Raw genomic sequence first — 16,581 nt, 5'->3', positions numbered from 1 at the left:
CACATTTTAAGGACATTTACTCAAATTAAACACCCCTCCCTCCCCCAGTTCCTCCCCTATCCACCCAGCTGCCCCAGTATAAACCTCAACAACCACAGACTGCAGTTCTGAACCGTCGGGCTCGCTACTGCTGTGGAGAAACACTGTTACGGGAACCCCTTTGTTGCAAGGCCCAGCCTGACCACGGGGGTCAGTGCAGGGTGACCCCAGCCGCCCCAATGACAACAGGCACCACAGCAACAGCCCCCCCCACAGGCGGAGCCAGAACAGAGGATCCCTGTGAGGAAGTACTGGAATAAAAGAATAAAAATGATTGAAACATACACTTCAATAATCTGAATATAAAAACCAAAACATAGTATATTAAAAGAATAATCGTGCATATAAATTAACTATAAAATGACTCAAATAAAAGCTAAAAAAAAGTCTAAAAGAAAAGATCAAATGAAACCATTGATCATGATTGAGAAGGAAGGTGTCTCCAGCCTCTCTGCAGCTCTGTCCAGCAGGCTGTCCACAGACGAGGACCGGAACGCTGGAACGAAGCCTCAAGTGTTTTAGTCCTAACTTTAGGAACTACTACGAGGCCAGGGCCTCGGGGTCCGTGAGGGTTCACATTCTAAAAGAAAGTCACTCCAATAAGAACACAACAGTGAGCAGAGAGACAGATGCAACGTTCCCATCTGCTTCCTGGAAAATGGTGAGGTTTCTCTGACCCCCCCCTGCAGTTTCTCTGGATGAACCTTGTTGGTGGGGGCTGATTAACAGTCAACAGGGCTAACGTTCAAAGTAAACAGTTCTCCTCAGGACCTGCTGGCAGGACTCAAAGTTCATTACTGGATATGAAAAAAGGGGAGGGGTTATCTTGTGTACATGTGGGGGGGGGACAGCTGTCCGGTTGAAGGTTGGTTAATGTTCATACTCCTGTTAGTGGACAGTCGGCCCCCACTTCCATACGGCGCAGCCATGTCGGGACGTGTGTGTGCCTCAGACTTCGAGGAGGAGGCCAAGAAGATCCTTCCTAAATCCATCTATGACTACTACCGCTCTGGAGCTGACGGGCAGAACACGCTGGCCCACAACTTGTCCGCCTTTCACAGGTACCACATGCTGTCAGCCAAACTCCATCTGCACTATCTGGGGACGGTTTCTTCATAGAGGGAGTTCTGGAGGTCTGCAAACAAACCAGAAATCATTTCAGGATTTAGATATTAAGGAATGTAGATTTCAAACAACAGAGATGACAAAAAGAAACCTGGATGTTGGGGAATTGTAAACCGGTCCTGTCGGTCTGAACCGCTTTCTCTCTGGCTGAGATCAGTTCTTTATTCTGTCTGCATGAATACTATATTGAATGTTTTAACAGGAACAAAGATGAAGGCAGTAAAACGTAGATGAAGCAGATGTGAGACTCTTGTTTACCTCAAGTGCATCTGATTCTATCAGCATTTTTAGAATCAGGAAATGCTATTCGTTTTTGTAAGAATCTTACAATAATAGAATTAATTAACTTAATTCTTGATACTAAACAAGATTTAAAGCTTCACAAAACAAACGCATATGAAAGCATAGGAATATAACCTACCAGAGTGTCAACGCCAGTTGTGTTAAACCGCAACCTGGGTCCTTGGATACCCGCAGAGGAGCCGCGCAGCTCTGGCTGGAACCGCTCTGTGCGCCCTCGGCTCCGCGGGAATCTCCCCCTCGTAAAAGGACTATGGATTTAACAAACTTTTCATCATGTCCCGACATCAGCTACCAACGTGAACGGACAGCTATTTCGGCCCGCACTTATCTTCCACCGGTGGGTGAACGATTTTAAACCTAAACTCAAACATCTAATCTCCAAAGACTCTGATGTTAAGCACTTGAAACTGGTCCTCTGGGTTCTTTTGTTTATTGGAAACATTGAACTTAATCCTGGTCCTTTTAGTCTGAATGTTTTTATATCTTCTTTCTTATATTTTATGGGTTTTTCTTTTCATGTATTTAACAACTCCTCAGGCTTGGGTTTGCACACAGGTGCTTCTCCAGCTCACCCCACTCATCTATATAGCATTCATCAGCCAGCAGGTTCATCTTTTGCAGGTCAGACACTAAATAGTAACCCAAATGTTTAAGTTAATCATTTTTAAACCTGTGAAAGCACAAAAAAGGCTGACTTATTTAAGGAAAAACCCAACCACACTATCCCAGATTGGTAGAATCAGAGGCTTTAAAATCTGTCACCTAAATACCAGAAGCCTTGTACCCAAGCTGGACGAATTCAAAATCCTTCTTGCCCAAACCAAGCCTCACATCATGGCAATATCTGAATCTTGGCTCACCTCTACTGTACCAGACTCCTTTCTTGCAATACAAAACTATTCGCTATATCGAAAAGATCGAACAGAGAAAACCGGAGGGGGTGTTGCTCTTTTCGTAAATCAAAAATATGCACATTCGATAGTAATTTTATCAACTAGCTTAGAGCTACTTCAACTAGTTGTTCATTTTTCAAAATAAATGTCAGTTACAATTATAGTCACTTACAAGCCCCCTAATATAAGTGTAACTGCATATTTAATGCAGTTTTCAGATATCATAAAATCTGTTACTACTAAAGAACTTATTATTCTTGCCGATTTTAATTTAAATTGGATTGATAATTCATCCAAATCTCTTAAATCTACAGCAACAAAACTTGGTCTCCATTAATTTAATAAAGGAACACACCAGATTTGACAAAATGTCAACTCTATTTTAGACCTCATATTCACTAACAAACCTTGTAAATATGGTATTTCTGGATCAATAGAGGCATCAATTTCAGATCATTCACTTATATATGTCGTTAGGAAATGTCTTAAACTTCCACAAACTCACAAACATAATCATGCTACTAAAATACCAATCTCAAATCTACTAGACTTTAATGCTGAGCCAACCAATACGGATTGGAGTAACGAGTTGTCTCTGCAAAATCCAGATCACATCTTATCAAGTTTTCACAATAAGGTGGAAACCATACGGCAAAGTATACAACTACTTGTAAAATTCACGTTAAACAGAAAAAAATTCCTTGGTTGACTTTGGAAATCTTGCAGCTGCTAAAACAAAAGGCCTCCTCGCTAAAAAATTACAGTCTACTAAAAACACCTGAGGCTCGACGTATCTTTACCCAGATACGGAACACATGCAATTCTAAATTGAGTAAAGCCAAACAGCTCTACTATAAAAATCTAATTAATTCTACAGCCTCAAATCCAAAAACTTTATGACAAGCAATCAAATCGATAACTGGTGAAAACAAAATAAAAAATGCACAGAATTTTCAAATTTCCACGAGTGGGACTCTTCTTACCGATTGTGACAAAATTGCTCATTCTTTTAATGAGTATTTTGTTGCATCTGTACATGAACTATCTTCCAGATTTACTGCTCCAAAACTTCTCCCGTTAGCATCAGCTGCCTTTGAACAATTTTTCTTTTCTGAAATTTCACAAGCTGACTTACATAACATTTTGTGTTCACTGAATGTCTCACATACCCCTGATGTAAATAACTTGAGCATGTCTTTTCTGAAAATGCACGGCAGCACTTTTCTACCACTTATTCATCATTTAGTAAACCTGTGTATCAGACAATCTGTATTTCCTGCCATGTGGGAAGCAGCCCTTATCCACCCTGTCTTCAAGTCTGGCGACCCCACTGATGTTTCCAACTACCGCCCAATCGCAATTCTTCCAATATTTTCCAAATTACTTGAAAAAGTATTACATAAACAATTAATTACATATCTTGAAAACAATAATCAGCTCAGTGACGTCCAGCATGGCTTTCGTCCTTCCCATTCAACCCAGACAGCCCTGCTGCTTTTAACAGAGCAGATTCGTGCATCTTTAAACAAAGGCCATGTAACAGGAGTCATATTCATAGATTTTTGCAAAGCTTTTGACACAGTTAATCACCAAATCTTATTGAATAAACTCTGTTTTTTTCATCTCTTCTCCTCAGCAGTAAACATGCTTGCATCTTATCTAAGTGACAGATCTCAGACTGTAGAAATTGGCTCAGCAACATTGCAGACTCTGAAGTGTGGCATGGGCGTTCCACAAGGCAGCATTCTGGGTACTTTACTTTTTGTTTAGTACATTAACCAACTACCTAGTGTACTTAAAATCTCTTATATGCTGATGACACTGCTATTTTCCTGTCCGGTCCAAACACTGACATGATTAATGACGGACTCAACACAGATCTGCAGCATTTACATGACTGGCTGCATGAAAATCATCTGACACTCAACCCTAAGAAAACTGAATGTATGTACTTTTATTCATCACGCAGACAGTTACGTCTCTTCACTCACATCACCTTTTCTGGACACAAACTCTCAGTTGTCTCTAACTACAAGCATTTAGATGTCACTCTTGATTCTCACTTCACCTTTGCTAATCATGTCCAAAACCTAACTAGAAAACTGAAACAAAAATTATATGTTTACAGCAAAATCAGACCCTATCTATCCGTTTCAGTCTCCAATACCTACCTTCATGCAATCATTATGTCTTCTATTTCATATTGTCTACCTGTTTGGTCACTCACAACCAAGGAACATCTACATTCAATAGCAAGACTTTACAACAGAGCCTACAAGATTCCCCACAGGCTCCCCGGATGGACTCACCACTGCATAGCACTCTCACACTCCAATGCTTTAACTTTCCAAGACTACACATTAAACCATGGACTCAGACTGTATCATCAAATTCTAAATGGAGATACCGCTACAGGACTTACAGCAATGGCTCCAAAACTCAGATCTGAACACTCCACCAGATCCTGCACAAATGGCTTTCTGCCTATACCTGCTTTTAAAAACTCTTACGTACAGAAATCTTTCTTTTATGTGCTCACTAAAGCTTGGAACAATCTTCCACAAGACATCAGGGCTGTAAGCACAAAAATTCAGTTCAAAAAGAAATGTGCAGGTCATTTAAAAGACATATACTGTTGCGACCACTGATGTGGCTCCTGACCCCTAAATCTAAATTCATTGTATTTTATTTGAGTGTGTGATTGTTTCTGTCTTTCTAGCTCTGTATTATGTTTAGAGTTTTATGTTCTGCAGAGCAGGAACCTGCTGAAAACCAGTTTTAATCCATTCCTGTTTAATAAATATTACTATATTACAACCTGTACAGTCTATACATACATCTATGCAGTTTTTACATTAACTCAAGTATTTCTCCCATTTAACTTACAACCAAATCTGGCCCCAGCTTTTCCTCCAACAAAATCAAACTTCCGTCTTAAGGCCTCCCTGACACGAATGAAAATCCATCATGAGTTCTGTCACTAAATATCAGCAAACATGTCCAAAGGTGAGAACCAGCAAAGAATGAAGCTCCAGAGCTCCATGCTGATCTGTAAAGAAAGAAAGATATTTATTATTGACTCACGAATGTCTTATCCTATTTGTTTTCATTCTGGTTTAGGATAGAAAGGGAAAAGTCTAAAAACCTCATTTTTGTCCAGATCTTTTCCATTCAAATAAAGTTTTAACCAGTTCAGTGCAACCCCCCCGATTCCATATTGTTCCAGTTTATTGAGCAATACTGAGTGATTAATGGTGTCAAATGCTTTTTTAAGATCAAGAAATATTCCTATTGCATACTTTTTGTCGTCCAGTGCACTGGTGATATGTTCCAGTGCATCAATTATTGCCATAGTTGTGGTTCGTCCTTTCCTAAAGCCATACTGTCCTTCGTTAATTATATCATGTTTCTCAATGAATTTATCAAGTCGTGTTTCAAAAAGTTTTTCCAGAATTTTTGAAAACTGGGGAAGTAATGAGATTGGCCTATAGTTTATAAACATATGTTTATCATCATTTTTGTAAATTGGAATAACTTTGGCAATTTTCACTTTGTTAGGGACACAACCAGTCTGCAGCGATAAATTGCAAATATGGGTAAAGGGTTTAGAAATGTTATTTATTACTTTTTTCACTAGAGACATGTTTGTATCATGACAATAAGTAGATTGTTTTTGAATTTCTGAACAATACCTATAAGTTCTTGTGCGGTTGTTGCAGTGAGAAAAATTGTGTGTGGATTTGGTTTGATTATTTCTTTGAATCGTTCGGTTGGATAGTCTGAGCCAATATTTACAAAAAACGTATTAAAGCTGTTTGCTACAATTTCTATATTGTAGTTTTTCTCATCTCCTTCCAGAAAGTAATTAGGGCATGCTGCTTTGTTTGATTTATTATTAATTAAACCGTTTAATATGTCCCAAGTCTTTTTTATACTATTCATATGTTCATATAGTATTTTTTTATAATGTATTTTTTTACTATCTCTTATTATATTATTTATTTTGTTTTTATACATCTTATATTGTTGTTCTGTTTCTTGTGTTCTTTTCTTGATAAAATGTTTGCAGAGATTTTTTTTCTTTTTGCAGGCTTTTAAAATTCCATTTGTAATCCAGGGGGTTTTAATATTTTTATTGTGTTTACAAAACATTTTGATTGGACAGTGTTTGTTATATAAAAGGGTGAATATTTCTAAAAAGTGATCATATGGTTTGTTTACATCCATCTCTCTATATATTGAGGTCCAGTCTTGTGTTGACAAACTGTTATTAAAAACATTCATATTTTCCTCAGAAATGATTCTTTTATAAGTTACCTCCTTTGATTCTTTATTTTTCTTAACTTCACTAGCAAAAACGGTGAAAACGGGCAAATGATCAGTGATGTCACACATCAATAGGCCACTAATTACCTCATTAGTCATACAATTAGTAAAAATGTTGTCAATAATTGTCGCACTGTTTAAGGTTATTCTGGTTGGTTTAGTGATTGCTGGGTAAAGGGACGTACTAAACATCATATTAATGAAAGAACCTTTTGTTTTTTGTTTGGTTGGATTTAACAAATCAATATTGAAGTCACCAGATAAAAATGTTTGTTTACTGCTCATTGTAAAAAACAGTTTCTCCATATATTCAAGAAAAGTATTCATATTCAAACCAGGAGGACGATGTATACAGCTTACAATAGTGTTCTGTTTTTCTCCATTAAGAATTTCCACAGTTAGACATTCCATTACATCATCCATAGCCAGTGACATGTGCTTAACTACCATATATTGTAATGTTTTGTGTATGTATAGTGCAACTCCACCTCCCATTTTATTTTTTCTGTTTTTATATTCCAGGTTATAACCATCTATTTTGAAATTAACACCTTTATCATCATTAAACTATGTTTCTGAAATGACAATAATACTGAATGGACTGGTACAACATTGCAAGAATTCTTTTATAGAACTGTAATTTGTATACATACTCCTACTATTGAAGTGTATAATTGAAAGTTTGCCTTCTGTATTTATAAAGTTATTAAAGTATTTCTGTGAGTGATATAAAAAACTTTTGTTGACGGAAACGAGATAATTATTATCAGGATCTATTTCAGCTCCTAAATCTTGTGTGTTGTAGTCCGTATATTCAAAGGTTTCCAGTTCCATTTGCTCTAATTCTGAGATTTTTAGTTGCATATGATTCTCCTCATTACTCCTTTGTGTTGGTATATTTGATGTTCTGTTCATGAAATAGATATGGGAAGCAAGTACAGGTATGTGATATATCAGTACTTGTCAAGTTCCGCTATGTTTCTCACCACCAACACTTTGGCTTCTTCTGGAGCTCCATTTAACTTAATGAAAACTTTACAATTTGACACCCGGTTTGATGTATTTTTTGCTGTTTTTTCAGATTTCTTGCTTTTTTTTGGCAATTTCTGCATTCTTTTTAGTTAAATGCTCATTAATGAAAGGACTGGTTCCTTTCAGTTTACGTCCTTGCTTTAAGAGTGATGTTTTGTTTTTTCTATTCACAAACCTTAAGATAATTAGAGGACGTTCCCTGTTGCTCCGAGGCAGTGGATGACATGCCTCAATGTGGTCAGGTTCCAGCTTTATCTCCTTGCTTTGGAGGAAGGAAACCACCTGTTGCTCCGCTGTTCTTACATCCTCCTCGCCGGGCTCCTCGGTGTCTGGGGCTACAGTGCGCGCATAGCTGCGTGGTTTGATTTGCAGTCCCGTAATGACCACACCGTTCATGCAGGAATACTGTTCCAGGTCGTCCACTCTCCGCTCTAAATCCGTGATGCGGCGGTCCTTTTCCGCTATCCGGAGGCGCATCTCCTCCAGTAGATCCAGAATCTGCCTCTGCTGTGCCCTAACAACAGTCACCTCATTGGACACGAAGTCAAGTGACTTTTTAATGTCATCGATTTCTTCTGCCGATTGAATCTTCTTTGGGGCCATTGCTGTCCTGTCCTGGTGTCGTTGCATTCTTTCAAATACCAGCTAATCGCGGCTTGATAGTAGACCGATCAGCTGTTGGCGTTGTACGCTAGCTCCTTGACAGCATAGCGCCGAAGCAACGGAAAACTTTCAGTTCAGTCTGGAATCCAGGAGTTGATCAAACACGTTGTATCGTGTTAATTTTCCTTCAGGAGTAGCAATCGGACATTATCTCTAGTTGATTCTTCCAAAGAAAATAAACTTCAAAGTGAGAAACCCGACACAGAGTTGACGTGGCAATTGACAGGAACCGGAAACTCATATTACTCACCTCAAACTCACATGTTTGAGGTGTCAAGCTTATGAACACATGTTTGAACTGGCGTTGAAAGAGAGGCGTCCAACGCAGGAAGTGCGTTTGTTGTGGTCAGAGCTGTTAGGGATGTCAAAACTAACGTCTAAGCTGAGCTTGGTGTGTAAGACACTACTCTAAAGAATAAAGGGAACACTATGAAAACACATCCTAGACATGAACAAATGAAATACTCTTGAGAAATGCTGCATTCTTTACATAGTTGCATGTGTTGACGACACAACCACACAAAAAGAATGGAATTAAAATATTATTCTATGGAGGTCTGGATGTAGAATCAAAGAGTAAAAACACTACAGGCAGATCCAACTTGGATGTAATGTCTTTGAAACTAGTCAGAATGAGGCTCTGTAGTGGGCGTGGCCTCCAGGTGACCACATGACTTCCCTGCAACTCCTGGATAAGCTTCTGATGAGGCGGTGGATGGTCTACAGGGGATCTCCTCCCACTCTGACCAAAGCATCCACCAACTCCTGGACAGTCAGTGAAACCTGCTGTTGGTGGATGGACTGAAACAGGATGTTCCAGATGTTTTCTATTAGATTCAGGTCTGAGGAACAGGTGAGGCAGTCTATTCCATCAATATCCTTGTCTAGACCAGAGGTCTGCAACCTGCAGCTCCAGACCCACGTGTGGCTCTTAAATCTCCATAGTGGCTCGCTGGCCAAAGAAAAATAAAATAATAGTATTTTTTGTTAAAGTAAGGATTACTTAATTAGACTTTATTTAATTTATATTAGTTAAATTTATAAGTGGATGACTGAGGAGCACATAGATGATAAACTATGTAGGTTTCTACATCCCTGTCAACCTGAAGACGTCTTGATCAACAGATTTTATATGCAAAGCAAAACTTTGGTAAAAAGTTTGATCTTTTATGAGTTAAAAGCACATATTATATTATGCTGCACAACATTGGTTATGAGCTGTTCAGAGCTGCACTGACATGATCCTGATTGTCACTGAACATCTTTTATTTTGAAAATAAGTTATTTGAGCTTCTGCCAAACATAAAAAGAAAAAAAAAGGAAGAAAAATCCAATTTCAAGAGATGCTGGTTTCTTTTTATCTTTTTGCTTTTGTTCCTGCCAAAAAATAGACATAATTACAATTTATTATTAAGAAAAGAAGGTCACAAATTCAAATCCAAATTTCTTAAAGGCTAAAGTAAGACTATGTGACTCCTTCTAGGTTTTGATCAGTAGAAAACAAGCCCAAATGGCTCTTTTACTGTTGAAGGATGCCGACCTCTGGTCTAGCAGAACTCCTGAGACACTCTGACCTCGTGAGGTCTTGCATTATCTTGCATTAGAGGGAGCCAGGGCCGATTATACCAGCATATGATCTCATCTGAGAATCTCATCTCAGTACGGCTGTGGGTCGTTGCTCAGGTGGCGATACGATTCGATTCATGAATCGAACCACGATTCTTTTAATTATAATGTTTATTGCTATGTTTACGTCTTTTTACTAGAAGGATGAAAATTGAAATTATTTGCATTAAATGACCATCATTTATACTTTTATTTAGAACAGGAGATCAGAATCAACAAAACTGAGTAACATAAACAACAACATAAAGCATAAACATCATTGTTGTTTTGGATCATTTAACATCAAATCCTGAAAATGTTCTCCACAGTTTCTCCATCCTCAAAGTTCCTCAACACTTTACGTTCTAACCATTACATATTGGTGCAGAGTCGGCGAAAAAACGTCATTTTTTTATTCTGTGATAGAATCAGCTGATTAATGTGGACCACATCCGCCCTTCAGCTGTGCAGAGCTGCAGATCAGAGCGAGGCTGTGAATTTCTGCCTCACAATCCGCTGGAGTTACGTTAATTACATCAACTGTTTAAGAGTTACCAAAAGAATGTAAACACTGAAAAAAGACTGCATTCCTGTCCTGAGCAAACTTCTCCATGACTCCCTACATCACTTCTGGTTCCTTCACCCACATGTTCATTATGTCTGCTCCATTCATCACGCTCTCCCTCTAAGGCACAGGTGTAGAATTCCAGGTCTCCTACATTTGAAGCTTCTTATTGGCCAAACACACTGGATCCAGGTAAAACAAGCAGGACGTCGGCCCTCAAGGCCTGGAGTTCGACACCCCTGCTTTAAGGAGACCCTGGATCTCCTTTTCCATCTCCCTCCAGGATTTCTCCTCCACTTCACATCCTGCCTGGGGGGAAATAGCCCCGAAAACATTCCACATCACACCTTCAACTCCAGCTTCAGACTCATCACCCTGTCTAACCGTCTCCTCATCTCCAGAACATTCTCAGCAAAAAAAAGCAGCTACAGCAGATATAGATAGATAGTTCAGATCGAACAGATAGTTTGCTTTTGTTTGTCTTCTGTTGTAACGTGCATGTGTGTGCGCATGTGCAGGTGGTATCTCATCCCTCGGGTCCTCAGGAACGTGTCCTCAGTGGATCTGTCAGTGTCAGTGCTGGGTCAGAGGCTCAGCATGCCTCTGTGTGTCGCAGCCACGGCCATGCAGAGGATGGCTCACCCTGCAGGAGAGACTGCCACCGCGAAAGGTTACACACACACAAAGGCACAAAAAATGCACTCTGGTTACCTGGTTTCCTAAAGGAAAAGGAATTCTTACCATTCACTTTATTTATGAAACAACAGTTCACGACCCAGTTTGTACCCAGCACTACACAAAAAAACAGAAAAGTCTTTGAAATTGAAAATCCAATTGAGTCCTGATCTCCCCAACAAAACCAGACCCTCCTAATGAATGAATAACAGGCTGTGCAAGTGATCACAAAAGTACATGGAAGGGTTTTTAGTGTGAACAAGCTAGAGAAGGGGTCACCAACACGTCGCCCGCGGGCGCCAGGTCGCCCTTGAGCACCTCATAAGTCGCCCGCCGGTCTCTTCTAAAAATAGCACAACTCACTTGTGAGCCGCTCGAAAATTAAATTTTATTGTGATGCAAAGAATTAAAATTTAGAGCATTTTAAAAATATATGTTCATTATTGCTGAAGCCAAAAACGGCCTATTCCACTTTTTTCTTTTTTTTTTTTTAATCGTTTTCTCGTTATATAGAGAAAATTAATAACAGAATGAAGCGTCCAGTTCTCCCTTTCCCACATGGAGACTTAACCTGTTTTAAGATTCTTTATTTTGTGGTTAACAACAGAAGCAATATAAGAAAACACTTCACAAAAGTGGTTTTTGGTCAATTCTTAATACTTATTGGCGGAGCTGCGCTCTTCAAACGCCTGAGAGAACCTGCCCCCTCCCTTTATCTCCCCCAAACCCCAGCTGCTTTCACATTAACTCTGAAATTTGAGTTGGATTGGATTTTTTTATTATTAGTTATCTTTAATGGAAACACAATTTCTTAAAAAAAAAAAAACTCGCATTTTTAGAAAAAAGTTATTGCGAGAGCTGGTTTTGGGGGCGTATTGTAATGGTTGGACATTTTTCTCAAAACTGTTATGGAAATTGACTTTTTTCTAATCAAATGCGCTTCTGAAATGTCTGTCCGAGTACAGCACAGCGGGCGCCACGACAGATCAGCGTCACAGCTGATCGTGCATCTCCTCTGTAAAATCAATAACCAAGATTTCCTCTTCGCTTCATCTGCAGCCTGAATACGACGCAGAAGTCTCATTTGAGGTTCATCTCGAGGGCAGTGACAAACTTCAATGGATCTAGTCGTGTTCTTTCTTTTACATACCACTGAACAGACTTCTCACTTGCATCTGAGACTGTCAATGGAATCCAGCTGCGCGAGCCAGCGCAGCACGCGCACACCACACTGCTGTGACGTCACTCAAATGCTCCTTTTTAGTAAATCAAATTAAAAAACACACACACACTCATCGCCGTGTTTTTAATGACTTATCGCGTGAGTTGGTTTGTGTTTTATCGCATTATTGTGAAACCGTGTCATTGCGACACTGTTTTTTTTTCTAAATTCCTAGAATTTGGTTTAAGTTTCATGTGTAATGGAAACAGAACCCAGAGCTGCTGACTGTTTCTGAATGGTGCGTTCACTGAGCCCCAGATATCGTCAGTAAAACGAAGCAGTTTATCAGAGAGAACATAGAACACCGGCACTAATCCGAATATAAATGAGTGATTAAATAGAGTCAACGTTTTCTCTGAAAAACTGATTTGCTTTTCTGCAGATTGTATAAAAATGACAAAGTTTGTAGCAGACTGAGTTGGGCCGAGTAACTGTTTGGGTTCACTTATGTCCAGAGCTCAGTGAACGCACCATGCGCAGATTCTTGTCTGCTGTGGGATCTGTCAATCATGTTTGGAGGTTTAAGGAAAATAAAGGGACAGGTGCATGAGACTGAATTAAAGCATTTGAGGAGCGTAGATCCACTAATAATAGCTATAATTAATTGATTAATAATAGTTATAATTTTGCTAAAAACATTGAATTTGGTCATAACCTCAAAATGTGACAAGATCTGTTGATATTAATAAAGTTCTGAATATTGATATCTGTTTCCTAGCTTGTTGTCATTCTTGATACTTATGGTGAGAAATCAGAGTCTTTACATAGAGGAGAATCATTATTATTATTAATAACTAAATCCAAACTAAGTATATTTGTTATTTCAAACTGGTAGCCCCTCCTATGACTCAGTACCAATAAAGTAGCCCCCAGTTTCAAAAAGGTTGCTGACCCCTGATAACAATGGAGAGCAGAACCAGAACCAGAGTCAGTAAAAGGGGGAACATCCACTCATTGCATTTGTCCAGCAGCTAGTGCATCTCATCATTGTGATTTCTCACTTGGAAAAAAAACATGTTTAGCAACTGCAGCTGAGATGGAAAATGAACATTTGTGTTCTTCACAAAAGGATTCAGCGAATAATGGAAATGGATTGCTGTCGATGTGTCATAGACCATAACAACCACATCTGTCAGCTGAAGTGAACTTTTCTAAGATGATTCGTTTTTATTTTTGAACAGTTGTTTATGGGTTATGAATGTGAAACATGCTGTTTATGAAACCTCTGTATTTCCAGCCTGCAAAGCAGCAGGAACAGGGATGATGCTGAGCTCTTGGGCCACCTCCACCATAGAGGAAGTGATGTCAGCAATGATGGCTGTTCAAGGTGGCGAGGGAGTCCTCTGGATGCAGCTCTACATTTACAAAGACAGAGAGCTCACTCTGTCATTGGTGCGTCGTGCAGAGAAAGCAGGTTACAAAGCTATCTTTGTGACTGTGGATACTCCTTTTCTGGGAAAAAGGCTGGATGATGTTCGCAATCGTTTCAAAATGCCCCCACACCTGAGGTAGGAACTAAAGTCAGCAGCTGAGGGTGGAAGTGGGATGCTCATGAACTGTCTTTTGTGCACAGCATGTCCAACTTCTCCACGGCCTCTCTGGCCTTTTCTGAGGACAGCTATGGCAATGACAGTGGCCTGGCTGTGTATGTCGCCAATGCAATAGACCCCACCATCAGCTGGGAGGACATCACCTGGCTGAAGAAGCACACACATCTTCCTGTGATCGTGAAAGGAATACTGAACGGTACGCACCCACACCCCTTCCAGAGCAGAAACTCCTGAAAGTTCTACTGCTCTAGCAGCTGTCTTCACGTGTACTGCAACAGGATGTGATCTCCAAACTCTGAGCATGCTTTTCTGGAAATCTGTGTGTACAACTCAAATCTGTGTGCTCAAATTTGACAAACATATTGCATCCTTTCAACAGGAAAATGTCATTTGAGCACAGGATTTGCGTATGAAGCTCTGCCATGTTTGTGCTTCTTAAGTTTAGGGTGTGATATGGAATTGGTCATGGTTCTCAAAACCGATATGAATAAGTCGAATTCTTTCTCATTGACTGTATCAGAGAACTGGGGTGTGTGTGTGTGTGTGTGTGTGTGTGTGTGTGTGTGTGTGTGTGTGATTGAGGCCCTGTGACAGACTGGAGACCTCTCCAGGGTAAACCCTGAATTTGCCCAGCTGAGGTAGGTGTACGCTCCAGCGGTGATGGAGGTGCAGACATTCAGGAGGAGGCCTGGGTAGGAGGAATCAGTGATGCTGCTGCCATGACACAGCCTTTCTACAGTTAAAACTACAAACTTGAAGCTTGTGACAATGCTACTCCGTGTACCCAGGTCTCAACACAAACACTGTAGGGTGGTTCTTTTTCTCTAGCTTGCTCCCCAGCTGTGGAATTGTGGAGTTAAATTTGTGATAAATATTCTAAATGATACTTTAAATGTCAATTCAAAATAAAAATGTTTTTGTAAAAACACCCCTTCATCTTTGAGGGCATCAGTGTTCTGATCCAGGTGGATCAGCAGAATGCATGGATGGAGTCAGAACTTGGTTTGTGTTGACTTCGATGGTTCTGGATCAACCAGCAGGTTCTTCTCTGACTCTGAGCTGTCAGTTTGTTCTGACCCTGAACATCCCAGCAGCTTGTTGTCTTCTCATCTGTTCCAGGTGAAGATGCTGTTTGTGCTCTGAACTATGGTGCTGACGCCATCCTGGTATCCAATCACGGAGCTCGACAGCTTGACGGTGTTCCTGCCACAGTCGGTCTTTCAGTTTTGCTCTACCACACCAGGACCAGTGAGGATCAGAGCAGGCATTTTATGGGTGTTTGTTTGTGCAGCTGGATGTGCTGGAGGAGGTGGTGCAGGCAGTTCAGGGTCAGTGTGACGTCTACATGGACGGAGGAGTGAGGCGTGGTACTGACGTCCTGAAGGCTTTGGCGCTGGGGGCAAAAGCTGTCTTCATGGGCCGACCTGTGCTGTGGGCGCTGGCCTGTCAGGTGAGGAGTGTCTCAGCTTCAGGTAACTGGACTGACAGACTTTCTGAAGATGCTTCAGAGTAGTCTGCTGGAGATCTGCAGGACCCCTTTTCTGTTCATTACATAACTATGTTCCATTCAGTTTTTATTTGTCCTTTTTTTTGTCTGATTATTCAGATTTGATATATTCAAACCTGAGCTGGATGAGCTGGAAGTGTCTGAACTCTGACGGGGTCTTAGCTAAAACTGTTGTCTGTCTCCAGGGGGAAGAAGGAGTAACAGAGCTTCTAGAGCTTCTGAAGGAGGAGCTGAGGCTGGCCATGGCTCTTTCAGGTAAGCCCGCCAAGATTCTGACCAAGTGTTTTAGCCCAAGGCTCCAGTCAGGACCTCTTTGGACTGTTTAACACTGAGTCTGTGTGTGCAGGTTGTCGTTCGTTATCAGAGGTGAACAGATCTTTGGTCAGGAAAGTGGACTTCCCCTCCAGGATGTGAAGGAGGAACTGTCGCTGCTGTCCATACGTTTTCAACCCGCATCCCCTCAGGAAGTGATTCTCACCACTATGGGGGATTTCTTGCTAGCTTTTTGAAATGATATAACTTCTTTGTGATTATGTAGAAATAAAAGCGTTCTCACCTTACTGGCTGCTCTGGCTTCATCACGGTTGTGGGTCACTCAGCCCCACAGCATCCTTACAATGCATTCACAACCTGCTTTGAAAAACACTAAGAAGGTGGGGGGGTGGGGAGGGAGGGAGGGAAGGGGGTGATTGACTGAACACAAGCACCACAAACAAGGATGGGTGGAGTCGACTCCACCTGCTGGGGACGTAATCCCAAAAAGTACCAAAGGAAAACACTGGAACAGTGAAAGCTCCTCGCAGATGTGACAATCTGCACCTCTCTGACGGAAAAGACACTAGCGTGAGGATGTAAGGCACCGTGGCTCAGCAATCGTCTAAGGCTAGATCACAACTCCCCCCCTAACAAAGAAATACAAAAGCTTTTCCAATGTACTACTTAATTCATAAACAGCAGGACAATTAGATTTTTAAACATATTCTGACACCAACACAAAAAAGTGCTTTCATGACAACATTGTACAGGGAAACGAGTCGAAATAGTTTTGTAACTAAGTTTTTTTTAAACAACCGTAC

The 16,581-nt window shown here is 40.4% G+C and overlaps 1 protein-coding gene across 1 annotated transcript; it reads left to right on the top strand.

Moving 5' to 3' along the window:
* Positions 1-915: 915 nt before the first annotated feature.
* Positions 916-16,065, top strand: hao1 (hydroxyacid oxidase (glycolate oxidase) 1). The gene is made up of 8 exons (XM_024270543.2): positions 916-1,100; positions 11,070-11,221; positions 13,686-13,956; positions 14,022-14,194; positions 15,118-15,209; positions 15,290-15,448; positions 15,691-15,760; positions 15,852-16,065. Exons 1-8 carry the CDS (start codon positions 967-969, stop codon positions 15,917-15,919), a joined length of 1,119 nt encoding a protein of 372 aa, XP_024126311.2. The 5' UTR covers positions 916-966; the 3' UTR covers positions 15,920-16,065.
* Positions 16,066-16,581: the final 516 nt, after the last annotated feature.

Source organism: Oryzias melastigma, linkage group LG5 (genome assembly GCF_002922805.2).
Source record: "Oryzias melastigma strain HK-1 linkage group LG5, ASM292280v2, whole genome shotgun sequence".
NCBI classification, from domain to species: Eukaryota; Metazoa; Chordata; class Actinopteri; order Beloniformes; family Adrianichthyidae; genus Oryzias; species Oryzias melastigma.
Note: the sequence above shows the minus strand (reverse complement) of the source record. Positions and strands in the feature narration are given on the sequence as shown.